At 38.5% G+C, this 25,772-nt stretch overlaps 1 protein-coding gene across 1 annotated transcript in view; it reads right to left on the bottom strand.

Annotated features, from left to right (window-relative positions):
- LOC127576139 (phosphatidylinositol 3,4,5-trisphosphate 3-phosphatase TPTE2-like) overlaps positions 1 to 19,007 on the bottom strand; it is a 40,516-nt gene extending 21,509 nt beyond the window's left edge. Inside the window, exons 1-7 of the mRNA XM_052026527.1 lie at positions 18,897 to 19,007; positions 16,909 to 17,072; positions 15,755 to 15,874; positions 13,822 to 13,921; positions 10,495 to 10,558; positions 10,132 to 10,196; positions 1,511 to 1,571 (exon numbers count right to left, since the gene is read on the bottom strand). Of these exons, the coding sequence (XP_051882487.1) occupies positions 1,511 to 1,571; positions 10,132 to 10,196; positions 10,495 to 10,558; positions 13,822 to 13,921; positions 15,755 to 15,874; positions 16,909 to 17,072; positions 18,897 to 19,007 (685 nt within the window). The remainder of the gene's footprint in view (positions 1 to 1,510; positions 1,572 to 10,131; positions 10,197 to 10,494; positions 10,559 to 13,821; positions 13,922 to 15,754; positions 15,875 to 16,908; positions 17,073 to 18,896) is intronic.
- Between the last annotated feature and the right edge of the window lie 6,765 nt (positions 19,008 to 25,772).

Below are 25,772 nucleotides of genomic sequence, written 5' to 3'. Positions count from 1 at the left end.
TACTCCAATCCCTTAACCACGCATTTAACCTCCTCATTCTGCTCCTTCAGAATGAATGACTCATTTCTAAAGTGGTGTGAAAAATCTTGTAGTTTAAGCAGAATGAATCCCCTTCAGATTAGGGGTCAGTCTGGAATTTCAGTTGCTGAAACTGGCATGCTTCTGGCAGAATCTAGATTGATTTTTCAGTCTCATACAGAATATTGGAAATTTGCAGATTATCAAAGAAATGCTTTGCAAAGATGCAAAGTGTTTTTTCAGTTCCTTGGAACTTAATAAATCCATACAAGCATATGCATCAGTATCTTGGTGTAATCGGCTGTCTATAAAATTCTCTGAACTAAGCTAAGCTGTAGAGGTACATGCCACTGCAAAAGTAAAATTTGACGTGCTGGTGTGCTATTTCACTTCAGTGACCATAGCAGTATAAAGTAAAATCAGCTTATTTGCATGTTTTTGCAAACAAGAAATTGGAACTCAAGTGAATTGAAGACAAATTAAAGACACTTAAGAAATACTGTAAAATGATAAGAAAATAGTGACATGGTGACTATGTTAAATTGTTTAAATATCCCATTTTGTTATAACATCCAGGAGTTTTGACTGTAATTCTGTTTACTGTGTGTTTATTTTATTTGTGATCAAACCAGAAAGTGATTATACTAAACATTTCATCCTGACAACACAGATCAGTGCTAAATTGACCCTTCATATCTTAGTAGTATCAAGTCAGCTCATTGTTCATTCTATTTTGTTTAAAAATATTTGCTCTCAGGATGCGGGTGACACTGTCAAGGCCATGTTTGTTGCAGATTCAATTTACCAGATGACTATAAGAAGCCTCAACCAAGAATAGTGGAGCTATTGATCTGATTGGGCTCCCGCAAGGGTGATAGGAAGGAAGGTCTACAAGATTAACGGATAATGAAGGAATATCAATATTTCAGAGATAGAATGTGCTACTTAGGGGGAAGCTTGCAGGTAAATGTTGCCAAAATATTGCTGCTTTTCCTCCAGTGCTAGAGGGCGATGTTATGCTGTATTTACATAGAAGTCTGAGTAGATTACCCAAGCACATCCACCACCCTCTAATCTCAAATGGTGACGATACTTTGGATTTTCAGAGTTCCATCTAATCACATTATAAATTTAAAATGTCCCAGGGTCAAAACTTGATTTTTCCTTCCAACTCTAAACAAATGAACACGTTTATACATTACCTATATAGACCAGTTTAGGGAAGTGGACAAGTTCAGATACAAGTTGATCAATATGGTAATTAGTCACTTGTACATGACAAGTGTGAAAAATGTGTTTCATACCATTAAGTTCCATCTCCAAACATTACATATCTTTTTATATCAGCATATCAAAAACTAGGACAGTTTTCCTAGCTATTATTTAGAATCCCTAATTTTTCTTTTAAACAACCCACACATTTTGCCCCCACCACCCCATTGCGTTCAATTCCCATTTTCCAAGCATCCCTCTTAAAAACAAATATACTCACTGCATAGGTTATAGACTTTATAGTGATCTTTGTGCTTGGTGTCAAAAAATCTTGCAACTTCCTGTAAACAGATGTAATATTAGTGACCCCAATTAAAAATATATCTACAATGTTTGAGAATATGCTCAACCTTATTGTAAACTAATAATTTACTATTGAAATTAAAGAATAATGACCAAGTCAGTATATGCAGAATAAATTTTATTATAAAACCTATTGGATCATATTTGAATTAATGAAATGTCAAAGTTATTTTATTTTGGTAATACCCAAAATAAAATTACATTCTTTCCAAGCACTTTTTCTAAAGCCAATGACTACAATAGGCAATTTCCAAGTACTTTTTCCAAAGCCAATGACTACAATAGGTAAAAAGTCAATTATATTTATAAAATGGTGGTCACAATTTCCATGGTTGAATTACATGTGGAAACTAGATGTGTGTTTTATTTCTTTACAGAAGGCAAAAATAAAATTTACTCTACATGAGTTTATGCTGTTAGATCCTTGAAACAACCAAAATATGTAATATCCATTATCACAAGCAGACTTTCCTTACACAGTTCCAATTGAGAAAATTGAGCCACTATTAGGTTGGGGGTTAGAGGGAAGAGTTTTGTCTCCTGTTGCGGTCAATAGATTTTTTCCCCCTATTGCAATCACCTTTACATTGCAGGAGCCACTTTGCACAGGTTACGAGAAACAAATGACCAGCTATTAGTTTTGTGGCAACATTAGTTAATGGGCGAAAATGACCCAAAGGGGATTTGACTGGAAACATCAACAGCTTCTCTCACCACCAAGTACTTTCAGCATTTTCAGCTTAGATTTCAGATTCTTAGCATTAGCATTACTTTGCCTTTTATGCTACCTGGGATATAGAAAGAAAACTTCTGGCTGTCTGAAAATAATGAAAATGCTATATAATATTTTATATCCACCAAGACCAGCTTTAATATAATATTGTTCTAATAGCATTTCTGACAATGGAGCAGTCAGCTTAATTTTGCATTCAGTTCTTGGGATGGTGCTCACTTGGAGCAGTACCATTACTGTGGTTATGGCAGTGGAAAAACAACAATAACCTGGTGTTCTGGATCAAACAGCAGGAGACAATGTGTACAACACCTATAAACATGAACAAAAGGTCACTGTTATCCACGTCATCTGAAAGAATTCTATTCCAGTGGAGGTGATGAAATACATGCAAGGATAAGATATCAATAAGATCTGACCCACTACAGAAAGTCCCCAGGTTACGAACGCCCGTACTTATGAACGGCAGGAAGGTGGTGCGGAATTGGGCGCAGAATGGTTTGCTTGTCAGTGTTGACTTTTTCCAGGTGATGGAGGTGACAAACGGCTGGATCATGGATTTCATGTGTTACAGTCTGTACTGCTATTTCGGGGCAGGGATGTTTGAGGAGTTCCGAATGAGGGATGCCATGAATGGTCAGTAAACATCCCTCCACCAACCCCCTCTCCCGCTACCCCCACCCACCATATCTATCGCTACTTCTCTCTATCTCTAGCGCTCGCTCTCCCCCGACAGGTCATCCCCGGGTAATGACCAGGGTCCATTTCTACAGACATCCTTAAGTTGATTTTGTCCGTCAATCGGAAAATACACAAAATTCACTCAATGTGGTAACTGTACCTCCACAGTACTGTACTGTAATGAATGACACCAAACACAAGACTGATGACAGTCTTCATGTGTCCCAGCAATAACAAGTTATGCTGCACTTAAGATAGCTTTATATTATGTGTGGAATTAATGAGACTGGAATCAAAATTCCATTTGGATCTTAGTATATAGCAATAAATAACTGAAGCTTGTAGTGATTTAGGACTAATTGACGCTAGATGTGAACTGTATGTAACTGTTCCGACTTGCATACAAATTCACCTTACGACCACTCAAACTGAACTCGTTCATAATCCGGGGACTTCCTGTATTTGAGAATGAAAACTTAAAAAGCAAGTTAGGTGCTCAAAGTCAGGGATCATGCAATAGATATCCCAGCTACTTGCTGAAGCATTAATCCAGTTCTTTAAAAAAAAATGTAAAGGTTTGGAATTTAATTCATTTCCCAGGAGTCTAGTACATTCTTCAATCTTGTTAGTCAAGTTTAAGCACTTTTTACAAAACAATAAAGACCACTATTTCTCCAGAGGGGAAAAAGTAGTAATTGATTTTTCACTTCATTAAGTCAGTATGAAGCTTTGATTAATCACATTCTTTATTCAAGCTCCATGCAAACCCAATGACAAACAGGTCCACATTGGAAAAAATGTATTAAAGCACTTGAAGTTGCTTATACCACCAACTACCCCTTATACTAAAGTTAGAACAGGACAATACCCCGACTTTAAAAAAAAAATCCCTTTTCAACACAGCTAAAGTGGAAGAGTTGAGAGAAATTAATGACATATGTCCTATCTTCCATTGTGATGTGTTTTGCAAGTAGAGGGTAAACTCCATTTATCTCAAATTCTTTAGGTTCAAGCAAAATGACCTACTTTGCAAATATTCATAAGTCAGAGATCCACAAATCCTCTTTGGAGAAACCAAGGACAGACTTTGGACAGCCTTAAAATAGGAATGTCAAATTCAAAAACTCAAGTGGATACACAGCTGGAACTCCTGCTTACTGCCCAGTCATACTCCAAAGATTACCATTTTGACTTTATTAAGCACTTCATAAGGTGGGCCAACATCCAAACACAAACTTCACAATGCATTTCAACAAACAAAAATATGCTTCAATGGGATATCACAAACCCTGATCTCAGAGCAAAACAAGGCATCAGATCCCAACTAGAGAGCAGGGCAGTCATTAGAAACACAAAACAATGCAAATGTAGGAAATAGTTCACGGATAAGGCAGCATCTGTGACCCTTTATCAGAATTCTTTAGGGTCACCAACCTGAAATGTTAACTGTTGCTCTCCCAACAGACCTGCTGAGCATTCTCAGCAGTTTCTGCTTTTATTTTAGGCAACAGAGCAAGTGGAAATAAAATGCAACATGGAAAAATGGAGCTCAGAAGTTACCAAAATTCTTCTAGAGCTACTTCCTGGAGAGGATGGCAAGCTACCAAATCATCATTAATAGTGCAAGTAGAACTTTACACCTAAGCAACATATGCCAAAGCATGTTACTTCTTTGCAATAACCAGCCATGAGGATTAAAATTATTGAAGAGGATACAAAAGGAGTAAATATATTGTTTGAAGGTAAAAATATAAAACAAGCCTGCAAATATTCTGGTGCTAAATAACCTTTTAATGCTGACATCAAGAGGAAAGGAAAAAATCCTAGAGATCCACATCCATAACACTAATACAAGATGGTCATCATTTAAGCTCTGACTGATTGATATGTAAAAATGATTGATTGCTTGGATGACAGGATACCCACTAAACAATTAAAACTTTTTGCAGCAATGATTTCAAAGACAGACACACAAGTGTTACACTTGGGACCATTTCAGTAAATTTCCAAGTCACTTTCTTTGAGTTGGTGGATTGAAGTGGCAAGTCTCTCAGAGCCCAAATCCACTTTGGGGGTCACAGGTTGCACAAGTACCACAATCATGAAAGCAGCATTCTATCCTTCATCATAAATGTGTGACTCATGTGAAAACTAATTCCAAATATAGACACTATTTATGCCACAAAGCACACACAGGTTAGATGTACTTTGCACAGAACATTTTTGTGATGCAAAGAATGCCATCAGCTTGTCCTTAATGCCAGTCCTACTTTCACCATAGATGGTTCTGGGACTTTTCCACCAGTTTTTAAACAATTCTTAGGATGTTATACAGGGAATTTTAGGCAAAGGAAGTTAGGCATGTACAAGGTGGCAATGATATGTGATCCAGAAAGGAACTTGCAGGTGATTGTGCTCATTTGACACCACTACTCTTCAATCTTGCTGCAAGACTGGAAGGGTATGTTGAAATAAACCTGCAGTGCAGGTTTACTGCAGTGCATTCAGGAGTTTACAGTGCACTACAGCCAAAACAGCAAGGAGTGTTCAGGGGCAGAGGAAACTAAAACTGTTTAGTCCTAAATGGCATCAAGGTGTCTAGTGAAGATGGAGAGGTATTAAATGAACTGGTCAAGATATAGCTGGTCCCATTAAACTGCTGGTCAAATGGCAACAGAGGATGTTGCCATTGAATATCAAGAGATTTAAGCAGTTTTATTTGAAGATGGCCATTACCTGAATAGATTTGTTCATGACTTATGAATGGTAACGAGTTGATTTCTTATTAGAGCCATGACTAGAGCTTAAACAAAACCTGAGCAAACAGGCTCATTCCCAACCTCTTGACATCAGGAAGATTACTGAGCAAGCAATTGAAGATGGCAAGGTTAGGAATGCTGTTGAGTTACTCCAGCAGTAAAGTTGAGTGTACAAAGATATCTTGGCTATCATTTGCAAATTTTAAATTGAGACAGCTGCTGCATTAACATAGTACAGTCTTGCACAACAAGACCTTGCTGGAAACTTAACTGCTTGCGAATACATACTTCTGCCTAGAACCAGAATGACCCAGGAGGACATACAGCTTAGTGCACCATCTAGTGAGCAAATTAGATGGAGAGGAGAGCAATGTAAAAATCAAGAGAAATCAATTTCAGATCCACATTTGAGAAGATGACCATTTAAAAAGTTCATTTTGCTTTTGCAATTGCACAAATCAAAATCTTTGAAATATTTATCACCAACTTCATAACCCACCTACCCCAGACATTCCTCTCCTCCCCCTCCCATCAGGCAGAAGATACAAAAGTCTGAAAGCACATACCACCAGGCTCAAAGACAGCTTCTATCCCACTGTTGTAAGACTATTGAACAGTTCCCCCTTGTATAAGATGGGGTCTTGGCATCACAATCTAATCACAGCCTTGCACCTTATTGTCTGCCTGCATTGCCTTTCTTTATTCTGCATTCTGTTATTGTTTTTCCCCTTGTACTACTTCAATGTACTGATATGATGAAATGATCTGTATGGATGGCATGCAAAACAGTTTTTCACTGTACCTCAGTACATGCGACAATGATAAACCAATTTACCAAAAATATACTTTTGTTCACTCCCATCCCCACCCGAGAGTTTATAAATACAAATGCCACTGTCTGAGCTCAAAAGTGTATCAAAGGTATTTTGGGGTTTAACATGCTCATTTCCAAATAAATGCAGAAAGGTCTGACAGGTATTCCCACCCCCTACCCCTTTCCTCGAGATGCCAAAATTTGAGACTTCTCAGTTATGACCAGCATAGGTTTTGTTTAGACAGCAACCTCATTCACTGCCAGCGTGTTTCAAAATACAAAATTGCTTTGTGTACATCTCTTCAGTAATTTTTTCATAAACATGCACTGCACCAACTTGAGATGGCACAATTCAGAAAGCTTAGAGTAGGGGGAGGGGGAGGAAAGATGAGAGGAACAATAATAAAATATAAATTTAGCAGCTCAAGAGAATACACATCTTTTCTAGATCAAACACTGGAGCACAGCCTCACTGCTTAGCACAACAATTTAGATTAAACATTGAGCCACCTTATTCCAATGCCAATTAATACAGTCACAATTAAAGCACAAAAAAATAGAAGCAGCACATCTGAACCGTCACACCTGCTCCACCATTCGAGAGAACATGGCTGATCTTTTACACTAATTCCATGTCCCTGATATCCAAAAATGTGCATTCTGAATATACTCAATCGAGTCTTCACAGCTCTCATGTAGACAATTCCAAAGGGTGAAGAAATTTCTCATCCATCCTGAATGGCCAAAACCTTATTTTGGGTTTTTGATCTAGACACACCAACTAGAGGGAACACCAAGCCTTCAGCTCTGTCAAGCCTTTCTCATTCTCAACTCGAGGCCTGATCTCCTTAACCTTTCCTCATACAAGGAACTGCCATTCCACAGAGTTTGGTGAAACTTTGCTGCAACTCTCTTCATTGCAAGTGTGCCCTTCCCCCAAGTTGAGTGATCAGATAAATAAACAGATACAAATTTTAAATGCAGTCTCACCAGGGCTCTATATGAATGGAGCAACATCTCTGCTTGTGTACTCAAATACTCTTGCAATACAGGCCAGTGTAGTGTCTGACTTTCAGATTGCTTACTGGACCTGTCCATTAACTTTCAGTGATTCAGATACAAGGACATTCTTGTCCCTCTGAACACCAGCGTCTTTCCTCTGCTCTCTTCTCTCCTGAACTGAATAACCTCACATTTGTCCACATTATAGTCCATTTACCAGGTCCTTTCTGATTCACTTAGCCTCTCTGCCTTCAGTCCAGACTGTTTACTGACTATCAACAAAAGTTTACCTTCTCATCCAAATCACTGACATACATTGAACAACTGGAGCCCCAGCACCAATCCCAGGTGACTCCCCTACTGGTCACAACCACCAAACCAAAACATGAACTTGTTTATGTTCCTACTCTCCATTTTCAGCCCATCAACCAATCTACACCAGTATATTACCACCAACACAAAGCACTTTAATTTTATTAGCTCCTTGTTTAAGCACTTAGCTCTTCGTAGCATAAAACTTTCCATACCACAAACATGTTTTAGTCAAGGCCACACGTCAGTCATCTTCACCATCTAAAAAAATTGATTTATGAAATTCTCAACATAGAAGTCATCTAAAAATAAGTGAGGATGGGAACTTGTACAAGCATCCAAACAATACTTTTGGTTAGATAAGTTGGAAAAACTCCTCTTCAAATGAAACAGATACACACTGATTTTGATAACAAAGTGTCCATCTTTGAAGATTGAACTCACTGCAAGATACCAGCTTTATAAAATCTAAAGATCAGCAGATAGAAAGAACTCTCACCAGAATGTGAACTAAGTGAGAGTCACTCACAGTATGGGTAAATAATTCCAAAAAAAAACAAATCAGACGACTAACTGAAGTGAGCTGAAATAATGAAAAACTTGGGAGTACCATGCTCTACATTCTTCATTTTGAAAAAATGGGTCTTCAACAGACATGTCTGACGAAAACCAAAAGCTTTGAGACTTGAACTTCCATGCTAATGATAAATACAGTCAATTGTTGAGAAAAATTATTTCATCCAATCTGTCTAACATGCAAGTATGATTTCTAGCAAGCTATAGTATATCAAAGCATCAATCCTACAGGCAAGAAAGTAGGATTTTGCAATGCTGAGGCAGCACTGTACGTTTTAGAGGTTCTCAATGCAATAAAAGAACTCTACCCTACACTGTAAAAATTCACATACCTTGTGAAAATATAAAATTGAAATGTTCCACAGAAGTGACTGAGCAGACTCCATATCTCTTGATTTATTAGGAATAATTAAAAGAATGATTGCCGAAAATGCAGCTATTCTTTCTCACCTCCACCATGATCCTTCCACTCAACCCCCAAACAAGGAATATAGTTCTCCATGAGCCTTAAAATTTTTTTTAAATATATAATCTCCTTTCCAATTTCCAAGCATGCCATTCCAAGACCAAATCATGTTTACATGGTGGTGATTTTAAGTCTCAGAGTTATAGCACCCATACCAACCAAGATGTCCATCTGAGTTAGTCCCACTCGCCTTCATTTGTCCCATATCCCTCAAAACCTTTATTATCCAGGTACCTGCCTGAATGCCCTTTAAACATTGTAATTGTACCTGCCTCTACAGTTTCCTCTGGCAGCCTGTTCCATATATGCACCACATACATAGGTGGGTTTATTTATATTGTGGTGCTTTATCTTCCACTTCCATTTATTTGAGAGGGTTCTAAATGACTGAACATTAAAGGTGCAATTTAAAAGTTAATCACTGACACTGAAGGATTTTGCCAAAGATTTTTGTATCAACAACTTCTCAATTTAGTTGGATACCCTTTCAGATGCATTTTAGTTTTGGGGGCTCATTTGTGCTCAAAGCTTTTAAGCATTAAAGCTCTCAAACTGGGCATAGTTCATTAAAGGCACGAAAGTTCCTTCTACATGGCCTTAAAGGTTATAACTCCCCAACTCTACACATGGAACAATTTTCCACCTCAATCGGATTTCAGCAAGGCTGTTCTTTTTGGTGCTAAATTGGTGAAGTTGATGAAGCTCACCTAGCCAGATCTAATTAAAATGGATATATTTGGTAATCAAATATCTTTAGATTTGCTAATGGAAATCCTTTTATTGTGTACACACTTGGCATGTATGTATTGTTGTGTGCATTACAACAGTGTCTATGCTGAAGTACTGCATTGGTTAGGAAGCACTTTAACACGACTAGAGATAAAGATGTTGGGATAGGCTTCAGAGCATTATCATGCCAATAAACTATCTTTCCACCATGATCAGGTTGCAAAACAGTGCACAATATTTTCAACCACATGTACAAAATGGAACCAGTTACTCTATACTCATGTCAGTTCTTAAACGTTTGCTTAATATTGCTGCATTATAGAACCTTTAATCTGACAAGATAAAACACCAGCAAATCCAGAACATGAACATGAGGTAATGTTAGTTTGCTGGCCCAGCAAACAAGATGGGCATATTCTTCCAATGTTAAGAATATTACACTTTCATTAAGAATCATTTACTATACCTCAATTGGATTTCTGTATAATGACTGCTTTCCAGAGGAGGGGAATGACATGGCAATGACCCGATCTGCAAACAGCACACAAGTCCAATATTAGAACTTAATACACTCAGTAGATAGCTGTCACGTTACCACCATGAAACAAACAAAAAATGTTAGCAATCCAGAGTAATTAATCAGTCTCCACATCTTCAACTTCACATGCATCACTCTGGGAAAATCAACCTCCCCCCATAAAGGAAGGGGGATTCATTCCTGGGATGAATAAGCAACAGCTGGTCTCAAACCAACAGCCAAGGTAAAAGGCTGATCTCCCTCCTTCCATTAACTACAGATTCAGAGCAGAATGTGAGAAGTTTTACAAACCAGTAATGTAAGTAAGGTCCAAGTCAAATCCATCCTTTTGATAGCGCCTTTTATTTTCAGACACCTGCAAGTAAAGTGTTTCATCAATCATCTACTTATGCAGCATAATAAAATGACATTACTTGTACTGCTTTTACTTAAGCAAACAAACATTTTCTGGAAGGTCTTCACTTGAATGTTAGTTGCATTATTTTACTCCATGTTCTAACTGCCCCACTAGTGTTTATAGTATTTTCTGGGATGGTTGTGGGTTGAGGTCTGCCACTTTGCATAGAAAATATATTCAGTTAGGCTAGTTCTGTAGTCATGAATCCACAAGACAGCACAGAGTTAATGATGGTCAAAGACCTGTATGCTTCTGAATTTCAAGCCAGCAAGTTAATTGTTGGGAGAAATGCAAAAGCAGCTGAGAAAAATACAGGTTTATAGATATCTCTCTCTCTCTCCCTCCTCTCCATATCCATAAACAAAAATGCATGAACATTATATAGTTCCAGTGATAAGCCAACAGCAAAGCAGATGCAACAGGTCAAATAATTTCTTAGAAGCAAATGAAGTAATTTAATAACCACCATTTAATTTAATTGTTAATAAATAATTAAATAAAGATTATTTGATGATTAGATATGCCTTAATGAAGTCTCATGTTATCAAGGTTTGTGTTTTATTCGGTATCTGACAACACCAATATTTATTGCTCACCTATAATTGCCCCAAGTAGGTAGTGGTGAGCTACTTTCTTATGAAGGTGCACCCATTGTGCTGTTGGGGAGGGAGCTTCAGGATTTAGAGCCAGTGAGACAGGATGGGCGTACAAATTGGAGGGGAAACTGCAGGTGATGCTACCATGTACCTGCTGTCCTAGTCTTTCCCTGTAAGAGAGGTTGTGGGCTTGGCTGTCAGTGTAGCCTACACAAGAAAGCTCAGTGCATTTTGTAGATGGTACATACTGCAGCCATTGTGTGCCAGCAGTGGAGTGAATGAATGTTTACAAGTGGTTGATGGGTGCCAATCAAATGAGCTGCCCTTTCCTGGATAGTGTTGAACTTTGTACTTGCCTGGATGAGTACAATGCCAGCAACTCAGTATTCCAGGAACACTCACGACTTGTTAGATAGCAGAAAGGAATTGGCATGCAAGGAGGCAAGTTGTCATCCCCAGAATACACAACCCCTGACCTGCTTTTATAGCCACAGCACTTGTGGCTGGTGCACTTGAGTTTCTGGACAATGGTGACTCCCAGGATATTGGTGGTGGTGAACCCAAAAAGGTAACAGCCATATCAGAGGTAGATGGTTATATTATTGGAGAAGGTGGTCATTTCCTGCCACTTTGTGGCATGAATGTCACTTGCCACTTATTAGCCCATGCTTGAATGCTGTCTAGTTCTTGTTGCATGAAGGAACAAGCTGCTTCATTTGCTGATGACTGCACAACTTTCAACTTTATTTGCAATCAGTAGCAAACATCCCCACTTCTGACCTTATGATGGAAGGAACTTCACTGATGAAGCAGCCAAAGGTGTGTTTGGGCCTACTCCAAAATTAATGCATAACATCAGTTTCTATCAAGAAAACAAAATAGTTGTGAACTATCACTAACAGAATCACCATAATACATTTCTTTCCAAGCATCAAAAAAAAGTTTGTCGGAGCTTGCCATAACCAAACTTGAAAAATCCACTTTTCATATACAGTCATTTATCCAGGCTTCCTAAAGACACTAGTCTTACCAATTCAGCAAGACTTAAATGACAATCTAGGTAGCAAGTTTTTAGTCTCTTTAATACAGTTGCCCCAGTAGCTTTGCTCCCAAGTTAAGCTACCACAGAAAGGCAATGTGAAAAATGGCATATGATCCATGTTTATGGCTGAACTTTGTATTTGTTCATTTTATGATGGAATCAAAAAAAATAGGTTGCCTTAAAGCAGGACAAATTCTGGAAGGTTGAATGATAGCTCAGGTATTGTGCTCTGTATTTAGACAGAAAGCCCTTTAGTACAATTGCTTTTGTAGAGATATTTAGAAAACTAAAGATTTCATGTTTTACACAAGCTCACAAAAACAGTCCTCTAACTTAAAGGAAGAAGCACATTTTCATTATTTATTAGTGTCTTCAAGTTGCTGCTATTTTCAGTAAAGGATTTGATTAAATTAAAACAGACATCTCCCATGCAAGGGAGGGAAAAAAAAACAGCAAGCAAAACAAAACTACATCCATATACTTGATTGCTGCAACCAGGATCCTATTGAAAGATCAAAGTAGCCAAGTTCCCATCAGGGTAGCACAATAGTGCAACACCATGCTGTTGCCTCACAGTTCCAACACCACCAGTTCAATCCTAACCTCTGGTGCTGCATGTGTGGAGTTCACATGTGATTATCATGGGCTTCCCTAGTACTCCAGTTTCTTCCCACATCCCAAGATATGCTGATTGGCAGGTGAACTAGCGAGGGGAAGTTACCCCTGGTAGAGGTGGATGGTGAAAGAATCAGAGTTGATGGGCATGCGAGTAATTTACAGGAATGGGATCAATAGGTTTGCCCTGAGAACCTGCATTGACTCAATGGGCTAAGTGGCCTTCATCTATGCATTAAGGGAGCATAAGCAAAGTATAACAAATATTCCATCCAAAAAACAATCACATTCTACAATGAGTAGTTTGTTAAATGAATAGATACAATTTGCCTTCCACGAGTTCTACTCTAACATTGAAGACTTTCCCCCCTAATTAGCTCAACCAAAGGACTCTTACCATCCAAGCAAATCCAGGGAAGAAACCAAACACAGTAAAGTAGCCAGGCTGAGAGAGGATGGGAGGAAAGGGCAGATCAAATACAAGCAGCAAAATCAAGCTATTTTTATCTCCAACAGCATTACAGACTGGCACCCAGCACTCCTCCAGACCAGAACCACTCACTGATCACTGTTTCTAGGCAACCTTATCCACACTAAAATTTAGTTAATTTTAGTTAATTCAAAACTTTGCAGTCAGGGCTACTTGTCTTTGATAACCTACTGGAGCTTCTCCCTTATTGATAATTTAGGGATTGATAATCTATAACTTTTATAACCACTATTAAAAATTTAAATGATAAAATGTTAATGGTCAACATTTATTTAGATTAATTGAGTCCCTACCCAAAGATGGATTACTCCATAACATGATTTACAAACTGTAATATGCTTATAGAACTGTTAGTCAAAGGAAAATAAACAGTTGACCAAGAAATACAAGCTTAGTAATCCAGGTACAATGACCGCACCATAAAGGGACCCAAGCCTCTGTCACAGCATCTGAGAGTCTTTCCTGTGGCAAAACTCACCATTCTTCTTGTGGCCTTTTCAAGATGCTTTTTCTGTGAGGCAAGCCTGAAAATTCTAACCAAGATGACAACTCGAAGAACTCGAAAGACCGTAACCACCCTGAGGAACAAAGTTTATTACTGGAATTATCCACATTAAAAATCCAAAATTTATCATCTTCTAAATTAAAAGAGATACAGCATTAAGTAATATTCTGTTGTACTTAGTAAGCCAAACACTTAAAGACTGCCTAAACATGATCTATATTTTTTTGCTGTACAAACAATTTCTCATTAATACATATAAATGGCCTAGTTTTTTTGTGACTGAATACAGGTGGTCAAGTTATCACAGCCAAATTCTCAGCTGTTACTGAACGTCAGTGATCTTTGGGGAACACAAAGGGGTTGAAGGAGAGGAACAGACCATTCTGCTACCTGCTCACTAGCCTGAGTGACTCAAGTACACAAAAAAAACAGAAAAGCAATGGAGTTCATTTCTGGAGCAAAAGTGCAAAACGGTAACTGTCAAATGCAACAATCAATTGAGGAGAAACTTCTAACCAGATAGGAACTTTGTGGTATAGCCAGATGTTGAAATGATGTGCACAGCTGCATTTAAGGACATGGGTGGCATGGCAGGCAATGGCTTGAGCTTGATCCTGACCCTCAAAGTGCTGTTAATGAGAATGAGTATGATATATTGTTTGGGATTAACACAGCAAGTGTCACAGTGGTGCTGTAGGTAGTGCAGGTAGGGCAGCTGTCCCAATGCCGTCAATCCTGGTCTCTGGTGCAGTGTGGAATTTGCACATTCTCCCTTTCACTATGTGATTTTTCCCTGGTGCTCCAGTTTCCTCCCACATCTCAAAGACATGCTGGTTGGCAAGTTAATTGGGCCTAGGGTAGGTGGATGGTTGGAGAATCAGGTTGGAGTTGGTGGGCACATGAGAGAATAGATTACAGGAAAATAAATGGGGGAAACAGGATTGATGGGATTGCTCCAAGAACTGGTTTAGATTCAATGACCAATTCCTTTCATGTTGTAGAGAATATGGGAATACGAGAAATGCTAAAAAAGGATAGCACACTAATGCAGAGCACGACTTGTTGGGCTAGTTGGTCCTTTGTGCTGCAAAAATCTTCAAATATTAAAAGTGGCTGGTTTCATTAATTACCATAAAGATGCAAGTAAGAGGAATGTTTTAAGTTAAAGCTGTTGCTTTCTTTCTCCACTTCTTCCTCACTTCAACCATACAATTGACAAAAGAGTCAATTTCTTGAGTATAGTTTTCATTGGGATGAGACAGTCTGCAACTGGTGATCAAAGTAGCAGAATTAACAGTTATGACATTATCAATAAGCTGCTCCATCTGCACTGCCCAGTTGTACGTGTCAGCACACTTGCTTCACAAACAGGAGGCTGGGAATTCAACTTCTGCTCCAGAAACACGAGCAGAAAAATCTAGGCTGACACTCCAATGCATTACTGAGGCAGTGTGTTGCATTACTGGAAGACACACAATCTTCCAGATAACATCTTGAATGACCCACCAGGTTCCTCACTTTAAGTGACCATGTGGCACTATTCTGAACTACAGCATGGGAATCATCTTCCCATCAAAATCGAAGACTCTCTGCTCATTATCCTAATGTTTTTTTTAATATTAAGGACTTTGCTGTTTGCTGAGCTTTTCTACTTCACATCTATGACCATTTTCAAGAGTACTTCAATGGGCTGTAAAGAACTTTTTAACATCAAGGGGATGCAAAGGAAGTTCTTAAATTAACACTTGGTGCTGAAGCTCAGGGTATAAAGAAGAACATCTCCTTGTTTAAGGAAAGCTTGTTTAGAACATTTTAAGTTCAAGTTTTCAAATTAGAGGCATGCCTATATCTAGCTTAACACCAGAATATTTTGATTTCAATAGATTATCACTTTACATCACTATACCTGGGAATGAGAGTTGCTCCGCTCAAATCAGAAAAGGCATACACCATTGTAATAACCTGGGTCACGACCACAATAACAGCATCCAAAATGTTAAGCTTGGAATGAAAATACACACGGAACCTGAAATACACAGATTGAATATGCAAATCATAGTGGAAGCTCCACGTTTGTAAATTTCAGTTCGCATAACATTTTATGAAGCTTAATGTGAAATCTATAAAGCTGCATTTCTCCACATCTTCATAGCCTCTTCCCAATCTGACAGGAAGGAGTTTGGAAGTTTTCCCCCCACTATTCTGTTTCAAAAAAACAAAACTATAAAATATAGATTTTGGAACATAATTTTTGATTCGTTCACTGAGTCAGTGATGAAGAAACCTGGGTTATCAGCATGCAGAATGAGATGAAGTATATTTAGCTCTTCTCATGAGGGGATGAATTAGAGCTCAGGTCTTCATTCACTATAATTGGACATAAACAGGTCAGCGCAATATGGTGCGGATAATTCCAAACACTCGACCCCAAAACCTTGGACTTGCTTAAACAGGTCTCCTTTACAGATTGCTACAACAGACCTCATTTGTCACTAGTCCATGCCAATTCCTGGCCACTCACACAAATTAAATTCCAGAAATGCCATTCAGTCACTCTGCGTGCTGTTGGGTGCCGCTGTGCATGTCTGGTTGCCTGGCACATTTTATTAGGGAAGACCCAGGAACAATTGTGAATGAAGTGTGTGACTAGCATTCTGATAATTGTCCACTACATACACAAATATTGCTCTACACTCTTGAATTTTCTATCCCTAGCCTTTTCAAATTCTGATCACTTCACGATAACACAATAGGGAGCTGAAGCTACACCACAATGAATGAATATCTCACTGAAGGAGGCTATGCCCAAAGCTTGTCAAATAATGGACAACAGGTGATGATTTCTTTAATGTAAAAGCCATGAAATAGACCTTGAACTCTTGTTATTGGACTAAAAGGGAAACGTTGTGGAGTACAGTGAAATGGACATTAGATTGAGGGAATGCAGTGATTATGTAGGAATTTAATTTTTATAACTGATTTGGTCCAATATCATTTGGTGAAGGTTACTTCCATTATTAAGTCTTAAACATTAAGAGCTATTATTTTTAAACTCCTTACCCTTCCACAAAGATTCGAAGGAGAACATCAATAACGAAGAAGAAAGATATAGCCAACGACACACCTACAATTCCATGTCTGAAGGGCTTACTTTTATTTGCAGTTGACAAATCCACAATTACAAGAACAACATCAACAATTATAAGTACGATACCAAAATCCTGCTAAGAAACAAAAAGGTAAAATGAACTGATCACATTCCATTTTTTCCCCATGAGGGATTTGCAAAGTGCATTAAAAGCAGAGTACAATAACACTGATAATCCAGCATGTTAGAAACTTTGGCTAGATAGGCAGGTTTTCTGTATAATTGAATGTTATTTCTCTTAATGCCTCAATGTTAAATCACTAAGATGTTACAGTATGATAATAAATCATCCAGTGAACCAGGCAAGTTGAAAGGCCACAGCAAGATGAAAGCAGGTGCATGAAACATTACTTCTTGCGCCAGGTGCCAAACTATCAGGATTTCCAAATGACCAGAACTTGATTTACCGGAGTTTTACAAGATTAACATAGATGGCCCAGATTGGTACAGTGACCCAGATTGCCTCCTTCCATGCTTCAAGTTTATCAATATACAAGTTGAGTTTACTGTAACTGAGAAGTAGATCGGTAGGCAGGATAGCAGTGTCCATCTGAATCTAATTAAAGCATGGGTGAGGGCTTCACTATGTTGTGAAGAGGTGGAGATGGGAAGATGGAAGAAGAAATATTTCAGCAATATTATGCTAAATGGTGGGTGGAGGGCATGCTTTACTAATCTAGACCTGTTTTCCCACAAATAGTTTGATCTTAACTTCTTACAGGCCACTGTTCATTTGCTCCTCATTGTAAATTTTGAAGCTCAAATTTCCATTGATGGATGAAGTATTTGGTGCTCAACTGCCTTGCAATGGTAGGGAAACCACTGACTTGAACTTTGTCACTAATCCTATTTAAATCAGTTTAGATGCCCAAGAAAAAAATGCACCCTTCATTGAAGGTTGACAAATTATTCATTCTCTAGAGATGATTGTAACATTGCATTCAACCAAAAATAAATCTGTCCATACAACACTAAAGTGCACAATTAGTAAATAATGTTTTGCACAACAAATTAATATACTTGGGAATGCCATAAATTGGCCAGGTGTGTCAAGGCAATGTGAATGAGATTAATCTAGAATTATGCAGTCACCCAAATATTAGCCAGGTTCTAAAATACAATTATTTCTGATGCCACCTAATTAACTTCAAACCAACAATGAACCCATAGGAACTTTTAGTTAGTTAGCACTAGTATCACCACAATGTGCCTGCTGCAATTACTAGTGATAAAGCTCAGAAGTATCTTTTCCCAACAGCACAGATTGCCAACTCAACAGATTTGTTAAAATCAATGAAATAAACCATAGTTCAGCCAATTTAGCACTGGTCAGCAAGCACAAGACTAGAGGAATTAAACTTGAGATAATACAACATTCTTCCCATATTCCAATCTGTAGGAAGTCCCATTCATCCCTCACTTCTGGAGGTTGTCATGTGACAGTGACGACACTGACCCCTCTGGTCAGAGGACAGCATTGCTCATTGGGTCAGAAGTGACACCACTGTCAATCAAGGTTTGGCTCCACCCCACCCATTAGGTATAAACCTAAGGATGGCCTCGGTGAGCACTTTGTTCCTGGGCATACCTGACCATTGGCTTTGATAAACACCTTTGTCCTTGACCCAAACCATTGGCCTGTTTTGAATTACCTGGTCTGGCTCCACCCAGCCTTCCAGCACTATAAGTGTCACATGTTCCTGGCTCTGTCCCTCTCGACTGCCCCAGGAATCATGGAATAATGCTGAAGAGACCATTGGTAAGAGTGGGCACTGCCATGAGGTTCAGGGGCACCCCAGTAGGTGTGAGGACACAACCCTTGTTGCAATTTCCCCCACATTCACGATCTCCTGCTTGTGTACGAGTGTGCACCCATTCCCATTCATTCTGTCCCATTTGCCTTTGTGATTAAACGTTTTAAGATCCAAAGACTGTGTCCAGAGTCTTCATCTTTAAGACCCAAACGAACCTTTTCCCACAACAGAGGTATGCACAAATCCATGATCACCATGCTCTGACAATATCTAAAAACCCTCATTGCCATCCATGGCTTCAAACTCCCCAATTCCTCAACATCCTCCATCAATATACCTTCCCTTCCAGATTTCTCACATTCTACAAGGGTGGCCTCTTGCACATCTGATTTTCATCACTCCCAACCCTGGTGGACATGGTTTCAATTGTTAGACCCCCTTCCACAACCATTCCCAATCACAAAACTTTAAATCTTTTACCTCTCACTCCTTTTAAAACTAGAAAATCTGTAACAAAAAAAAAAAAAAAAAATTCACCCAGCCCATCAAGCTATCTCACATTCTAAAGACGTACAGGTAGGTTAATTTGGGGGTTTAAAATGGGCAGCACAGACTCGTTGGGCCAGAAGGACCTGTTACCACGCTGTAAATAAAATTTTAAAAAATTAAAATACTGTTAATGTTAATACCTGCAGATTAGTGTTTGGCAAAACTTCTGTGAATAGCCTTGGTAGTAAATACAGAGTTAAACAATGTTGTTAGAGTCAGATTTATGCAGTACAGAAAACAGGCACTTTGGCCCAACTTATCCATGCCAACCAAGTGGCCTAACTGAGCTAGTCTGAGTTGCCTGCATTTGGCCTATTGTTGAAAAAGTGCCAAACGATGAAAAAGATATTAAGCACTTTATTTTCTGACTTCTTTAAAAGTGAAGTGTAACATTAGATCACTTCTTTGGATTTTCAAGTAATTTGTTACAAAAATGTTCCATAACATCATAGCTTCACCAAAGATAATGTTAAATTAATAAAGGTAAACGAAATATTTAAGTATACAAAACATACAAATTTGATATCCAGATGCAAAACGATTACAATAGTTTATGTCGATTTGAATGCTTCAACAATTACCTACTTCTATTAATTCAATGGAAATCAAAAAACCTGCAAATGCTGGAAACCTAAAATAAAAACAAAGTGCTTGAAATACACAGATCAGGTCACATCTGAAGAGAAAGAGTTACTGTTTCAGGTCAAAGGTATGGCCTGTCCCAAGTATTTCCAGCATTTTCTGTTTTTTATTCTATCAATTCAAGTCAGCTTTACAAAGTTTCCTAAAAATCTCAATATTTAAATATGGATGATGTGCATGCAGATATTATTAATTTCAAGACAGTGATTGTACATGACAGATGGTCCACTTACCTAAACCAGAAGGACATTACATAAGGTGCAATTATTTTCTTGATCTGACTGCAACAAAACAATATAATTATTGTATCACATGCTATTCTAGTAGAATACATGCATTACCACCTGCCAAGTTATCTCTGAGAATAGTTGTAAAACTGCACTCTCAAATCACCTCTATTCATTTAAGGATCAGGGTGCAGCTGACAAAGCCATCATTTATTATCCACATTAATTACCCCTCTTTCAGTGGCCATTTACAATGGAGGGGTTTGTTAGACCATTGCAAAGGCCATTTAAGATTCAACCACTTGGAACTGATCTGAAGATGCACATTAACCAGATTGTGAGAGTTGAGCAAATTTCTTCCTATGGAAGACACTGCTTTTGATAACAATCTGGTAGAGCTTGCCATCATCATTACCAAAACTACTCATTATTTTGCTAGATTGTCGTTCCAGGCCTCTGGATTAGTTGTCTGGCAATTTAACTGCTGCACCAGACCCATAGTATGAGGTTCTAACAACTTCATTGACACCCACACTTCATTAAATAGATAATGTTCCCAGGATTGGGAACTTGGGTAGTCTCAGCTTACCTTAAATAGATACAAAATCTGATGCCATTTGCATCATTGAATCTCATTTCTTGCTACCTTAGTTTCTGCTGAACAATCAAACCTGCATCACACATTCACAATAGATTTTTAATCATTTATTTCACAAGGGAAAATGCAATCCTTAATCCATTTCACAGAATTGAATGTTCTTAGAAACCATGATTACACCAGTTATTTGTAATAATTTGAAGGCAAGGCAAGCTTAAAGATTTTGACACCTTTGGGAAGCACAAATTTATGATCACACACCTCATGCCAAATTCAAGGTTGAACCATAAAATAACTTCTGGAGCATCAAGGGGTCAATTTTATTTTTGACTTGGCCAACTCTTAGATACCAGAATTTGATATAAAAGCAAAGTAATGCAGTTTCAAGAAATATGGAAAGAACAATGTTGGAGATACTCAGGTCAAGAGTGTTAACATTATAGTTCAGATGACAACTTATCAACCTGCATGGTCTGAAGACAGACCTTAAAATGGTTACTCTGTGCAAAGATGTTGCCTGATCAATTCAGTATTTCCAGCAATTTAAGCTTTTGAGCTAGAATTTAATACTTGCTGCTTAAGCAAAATGATCCAAGTGTTAAAATGCAACTTAAAAGTACCTTGTCTAACAATGCATGCAATATACATACAGGCATATTTTCCAAAAATACCCCATCTAACAATTCATGCAGACAGATGTTCAAAAAAATATTAAAAAGTTGTTTGGGGCAGGGAATGGTGACATGGAGGAAGAATGGATACAGCTTTAAACAGTAGCTCACATCAAGATCCTATCCTTACAATACTGGTCATTCTGTGGTTTTCCTGCTGTTGCCTATATTAACCATGTACAATTGATAGAATTGTGGTTCCTTCTACAACTGAAGTGGGTCAGTAGTTCAGTGCTTAAACACAGAAGTAGGTTTGTGGGTTGGGCAGTAAATATTGTTATTACAAACTTTCACTATGATTTTAGGAAAGTCAAATAGATGGAAAATTGCCCTGTGACAAAGTCAATAACTCAAAACTGACATCTGGCAAGAAATGCATTTTAGGCAAAAGTGACATTTCCCCTCCATGGGTATTTGAGAAGCATACAAGTCCTTCTCAGTCCAATGAATATACAGAATGACCAGATTTACAAAGATCAGCACTAATAAGACAGTGTAATACCTTATTTGGAAGATCAGTCCATGAGATTGAAGTGGTTCAACACTGTTTAAAATACACTAATTCTGTTTACATAATAAGCAAACTTCATCTCAACACAGTCCTGTGTTGGTTGAACAGCACTGACAACTTTATTGCATGCAATGTTTTTACTTCCATGTAATTAATTATGTCCATAATATTCATTGATACAAATTCTAAAAGGAAGACCATTTGCTGAAGTGGGAGTTTGGGGATGTGAGCAGGAATAAACACTTAAACCAGTAAAGAGACCCTATAGATTTATATAATACAAGCAAAATAATACATTAAATAGCATTCACCACTGCTAATCTAGTCAAAAAACTATTCTTATTAAACCACAAACTTTCAACTGTAATATGCATGAATATGAGTAATGTTCTCCCTGTGTCTGTGGGTTTCCTCCGGGTGCTCCAGTTTCCTCCCACTTGCCAAAGACGTACAGGTTAGGAAGTTGTGGGCATGCTATGTTGGGGCCAGAAGCGTGGCGACACTTGCGGGCTGCCCCCAAAACACTACGCAAAAAGATGCATTTCACTGTGTGTTTTGATGTACATGTGACTAATAAAGATATCTTCTCTATCTTAAACTTTTAAACTTATTTTAATCCAGATCTGTCATCAAAATATCTGGGTCAGGCCCTCAGTCATGAAAAAGATACACAAAGAATTGCAAAGCAATGTGTAAGTTGCCTCACAGGTGGATAGGGTAGTTAAGAAAGCTTATGGGGTGTTAGCTTTCATAAGTTGAGGAATCGAGTTTAGGAGCTGCAAGGTAATGATGCAGCTCTATAAAACTCCAGTTAGACCACACTTGGAGTACTGTGGCCAGTTCTGGTCACCTCATTATAGGAAGGATGTGGAAGCATTGGAAAGGATGCAGAGGAGATTTACCAGTATGCTGCCTGGATTGGAGTGTATGCATCATGAGGAGAGACTAAGGGAGCTAGGGCTTTACTCTTTGGGGAGGAGGATGAGAAGAGACATGATAGAGGTGTACAAAATATTGAGAGGAATAGATAGAGTGGACAGCCAGCACCTCTTTCCCAGAGCACCAATTCTCAATACAAGAGGGCATGGGTGGGAAGTTCAAGGGAGATATCAGAGGAAGGTTCCTTACCCAGAGAATGGTTGGGGCATGGAAATGCACTGCCTGGGGCAGTGGTGGAGGCAGGTACATTGGTCACATTCAAGGAATTACTAGATAGGCATATAGAGGGATATGTGGGAGGAAGGGGTTAGATAGTCTTAGGTGAGGTTTAAAGGTCAGCACAACATTGTGGGCTGAAGGCCTGTATTGTGCTGTACTATTCTATGTATTTCCAAAATGGAAAATTTTAAATAAATTTATTACTTCTTCAGTCCAGTAAATGTAATTATATCAAAAATAAGGCATTAAAGCAAGAGAAAACTTGAAACTGTCCAAAAATGAATCAAAATGTGCATAAATATTCAGTTTACATTTGCTAATCATACTTTGGGTGCAACTGCTGCTGTCAAGACCTGACCTCGTTGCCCAGTCTGACAAAGCTTTGAGTCACTGAGGGGAGTAATTACGCTGATATTAATGGAGTCACTTATAGGCCAAATTAATCAAAGGCAGAAATATTATCTAAAAGGATGCTAGTGGATCACCTGGGTATTTAAGTGGCAGACAGTATCATGGTTATTTCATTTAATAATTTCCAGTTAATAATAAGTGGGATTTGATGCCATGTTCTTTGGATTATTAAAGCAAATTGTTGCTGATGCTGGAAATCTAAAATGAAAACTAAAGGTGCTGGAAATAACTGGTTATATGATAAATCAATTATTAACTAAATATTCACCATTTCTCTCTCCACAGTCATTACTTAAACCCGAGTGTTGCCTGCTTTTGTCTGTACCAGGCATTACCCTGGATTTCACCTGGTTTTGCTTCACTAAATGGGTGCAGAAATCTACCTTGAAATCAAATCAATATCAAAGCACAAAAATAAAATCACAAAATTGGGACACGCATGCCTTGAGTGTACCATCATGGTTTCTCACATTTAGCAGCAGTGAAACAAGACTTGCAGTTATAGATGGCAGCTGCTTACCAAGCCTGGAGGAGCTTTAATGGTCACCCATTGGGAAGCAGGTCAGCTCAGCTAAAATGCAAGCACCATAGCAACCTCACTTGGAGCATAAAGACAGCCATGAAGAGGGAAAATAAGAAATGGGGAAGGAGGGGGTGTGTTGTGGGGGGGGGGGGGTGCGGGAAAGGAGAAATATGATCAAGAAAGCCACTGGACACCCCCATGTTATAGGGCAGACCAATTGCTCTCCATGTTACAACCAAAACTGTGCACAATGACAGCCTCATGACCACAAACTGCAGAATCTTGTCCAGAGAGAAGCAGAGATGTTGTGACCTTTAGTGCTAAGGGCAGCATTTGAAAATAAATCTGGGAGACTCAGTGAATACAAAATCTTTGCCCCAGCAGGAACCCTTTAGATCATGTATGGTTCCAGACTGTTATTTGCTCATTATTTCAACAGTGAACTAAAGTTGTACATCACGAACTTCTGACCAATTTCAATGGGCAAGTCAGAAGTGTGCTCATGGACTTTGATTTCATCGTTACAGGTACAAATGATGTTGGGAAAATAGCCCACCAGCACCAGAGTGAACTGTGAACACCAACACCAGTTTATGTAGAGTTTGCACATTCTCCCTGTGACCATGAAGTTTGCCAACCAGGTGCTCCAGATTCCTCCTACATTTCCACAAGTGTTGACTAGATGCTAACAGTTGGCTACCTGGTCAGATACATTGGCAGTTGTCTTAAGTGTTGGACACAATATACAAACCTTCCACTTGGTAGATTAATTAGCCACTAAGTTATCCCCCAGTGTAGTTGGCAGGAGAATCAGAGGGGAGTTAATGGGCATGTGAGAGAGTATACGTTACCAGGAAATAAGTGGGGGAGTGGGATTGATCAGAGATCATTGCCTGATTGACTGGTGTCCTCCTGTGTTGCTTAAAAATATACAAATAGGAATCCTTCCTGCAATACATTAGTTTAATTTTTTTTTAAAAAGTCTAGTGACCCAAATTATGCTGAAGCTATTCAAATTAAAAATAATAACCTTCAAATACCGAGGAGTTATGGACTTGGAACAAGAGGTTGGGAAGGGAGGGGTAAGATGGAGTTCAAGGAGGGAAGCAGTTCAATAAATTTCCTGTCCCTTTATCAAAGGTATCATTACTAGCCAATGTCTAGCATCCAGTCTTTTGGAATCCAGGATCAATATAGACAAAGAGAAATCAAGGATAGTGGAATAATTTTGAGGGAGTCCATTGGTTAGTATTGAGCTTCCATATGAACACAAAGTAGGCTACTTAATCCCTCAAGCCTAGTCTGCCATTCAATAAGATCCAATCTGATCAAAACCTCAACTCCACATTCCCATTATTACCCAGGAACTTTCATCCATGGTTTTCAAGAACTTATCAAACTCATATTTAAAAGTATTCAGAGACTACTTGCTCCATCCTCTTAAAAAAAGTTTTCATACTGTAATCACATCATCCCACCAGCAGTGACATTAAAGTTGTTACTCAAATCTGGTGGAACTGCAAATGTTAGTCATGGGCCACAATGCAGGGCCTTGATGTTGTGCCAGTTTTCCCTCATCTGTCAAGGAGTAGGGAAGAGGCAGACTTAAGATCACAAGAAAGGAAAATACTCTTGCCGCACGGTAATCATAGCAACAATAGGATGCTCACCCAAAGAAATTCCGAAAATAGGGGAACACTGCACAGTCTTTATCAATGGTATGTTGTCAGGC

The sequence above is a fragment of the Pristis pectinata genome, chromosome 11 (assembly GCF_009764475.1).
Source record: "Pristis pectinata isolate sPriPec2 chromosome 11, sPriPec2.1.pri, whole genome shotgun sequence".
Lineage (NCBI taxonomy): Eukaryota > Metazoa > Chordata > Chondrichthyes > Rhinopristiformes > Pristidae > Pristis > Pristis pectinata.
The sequence above is the reverse complement of the archived record's forward strand: the minus strand, read 5'-3'. Positions and strand labels throughout refer to the sequence as shown.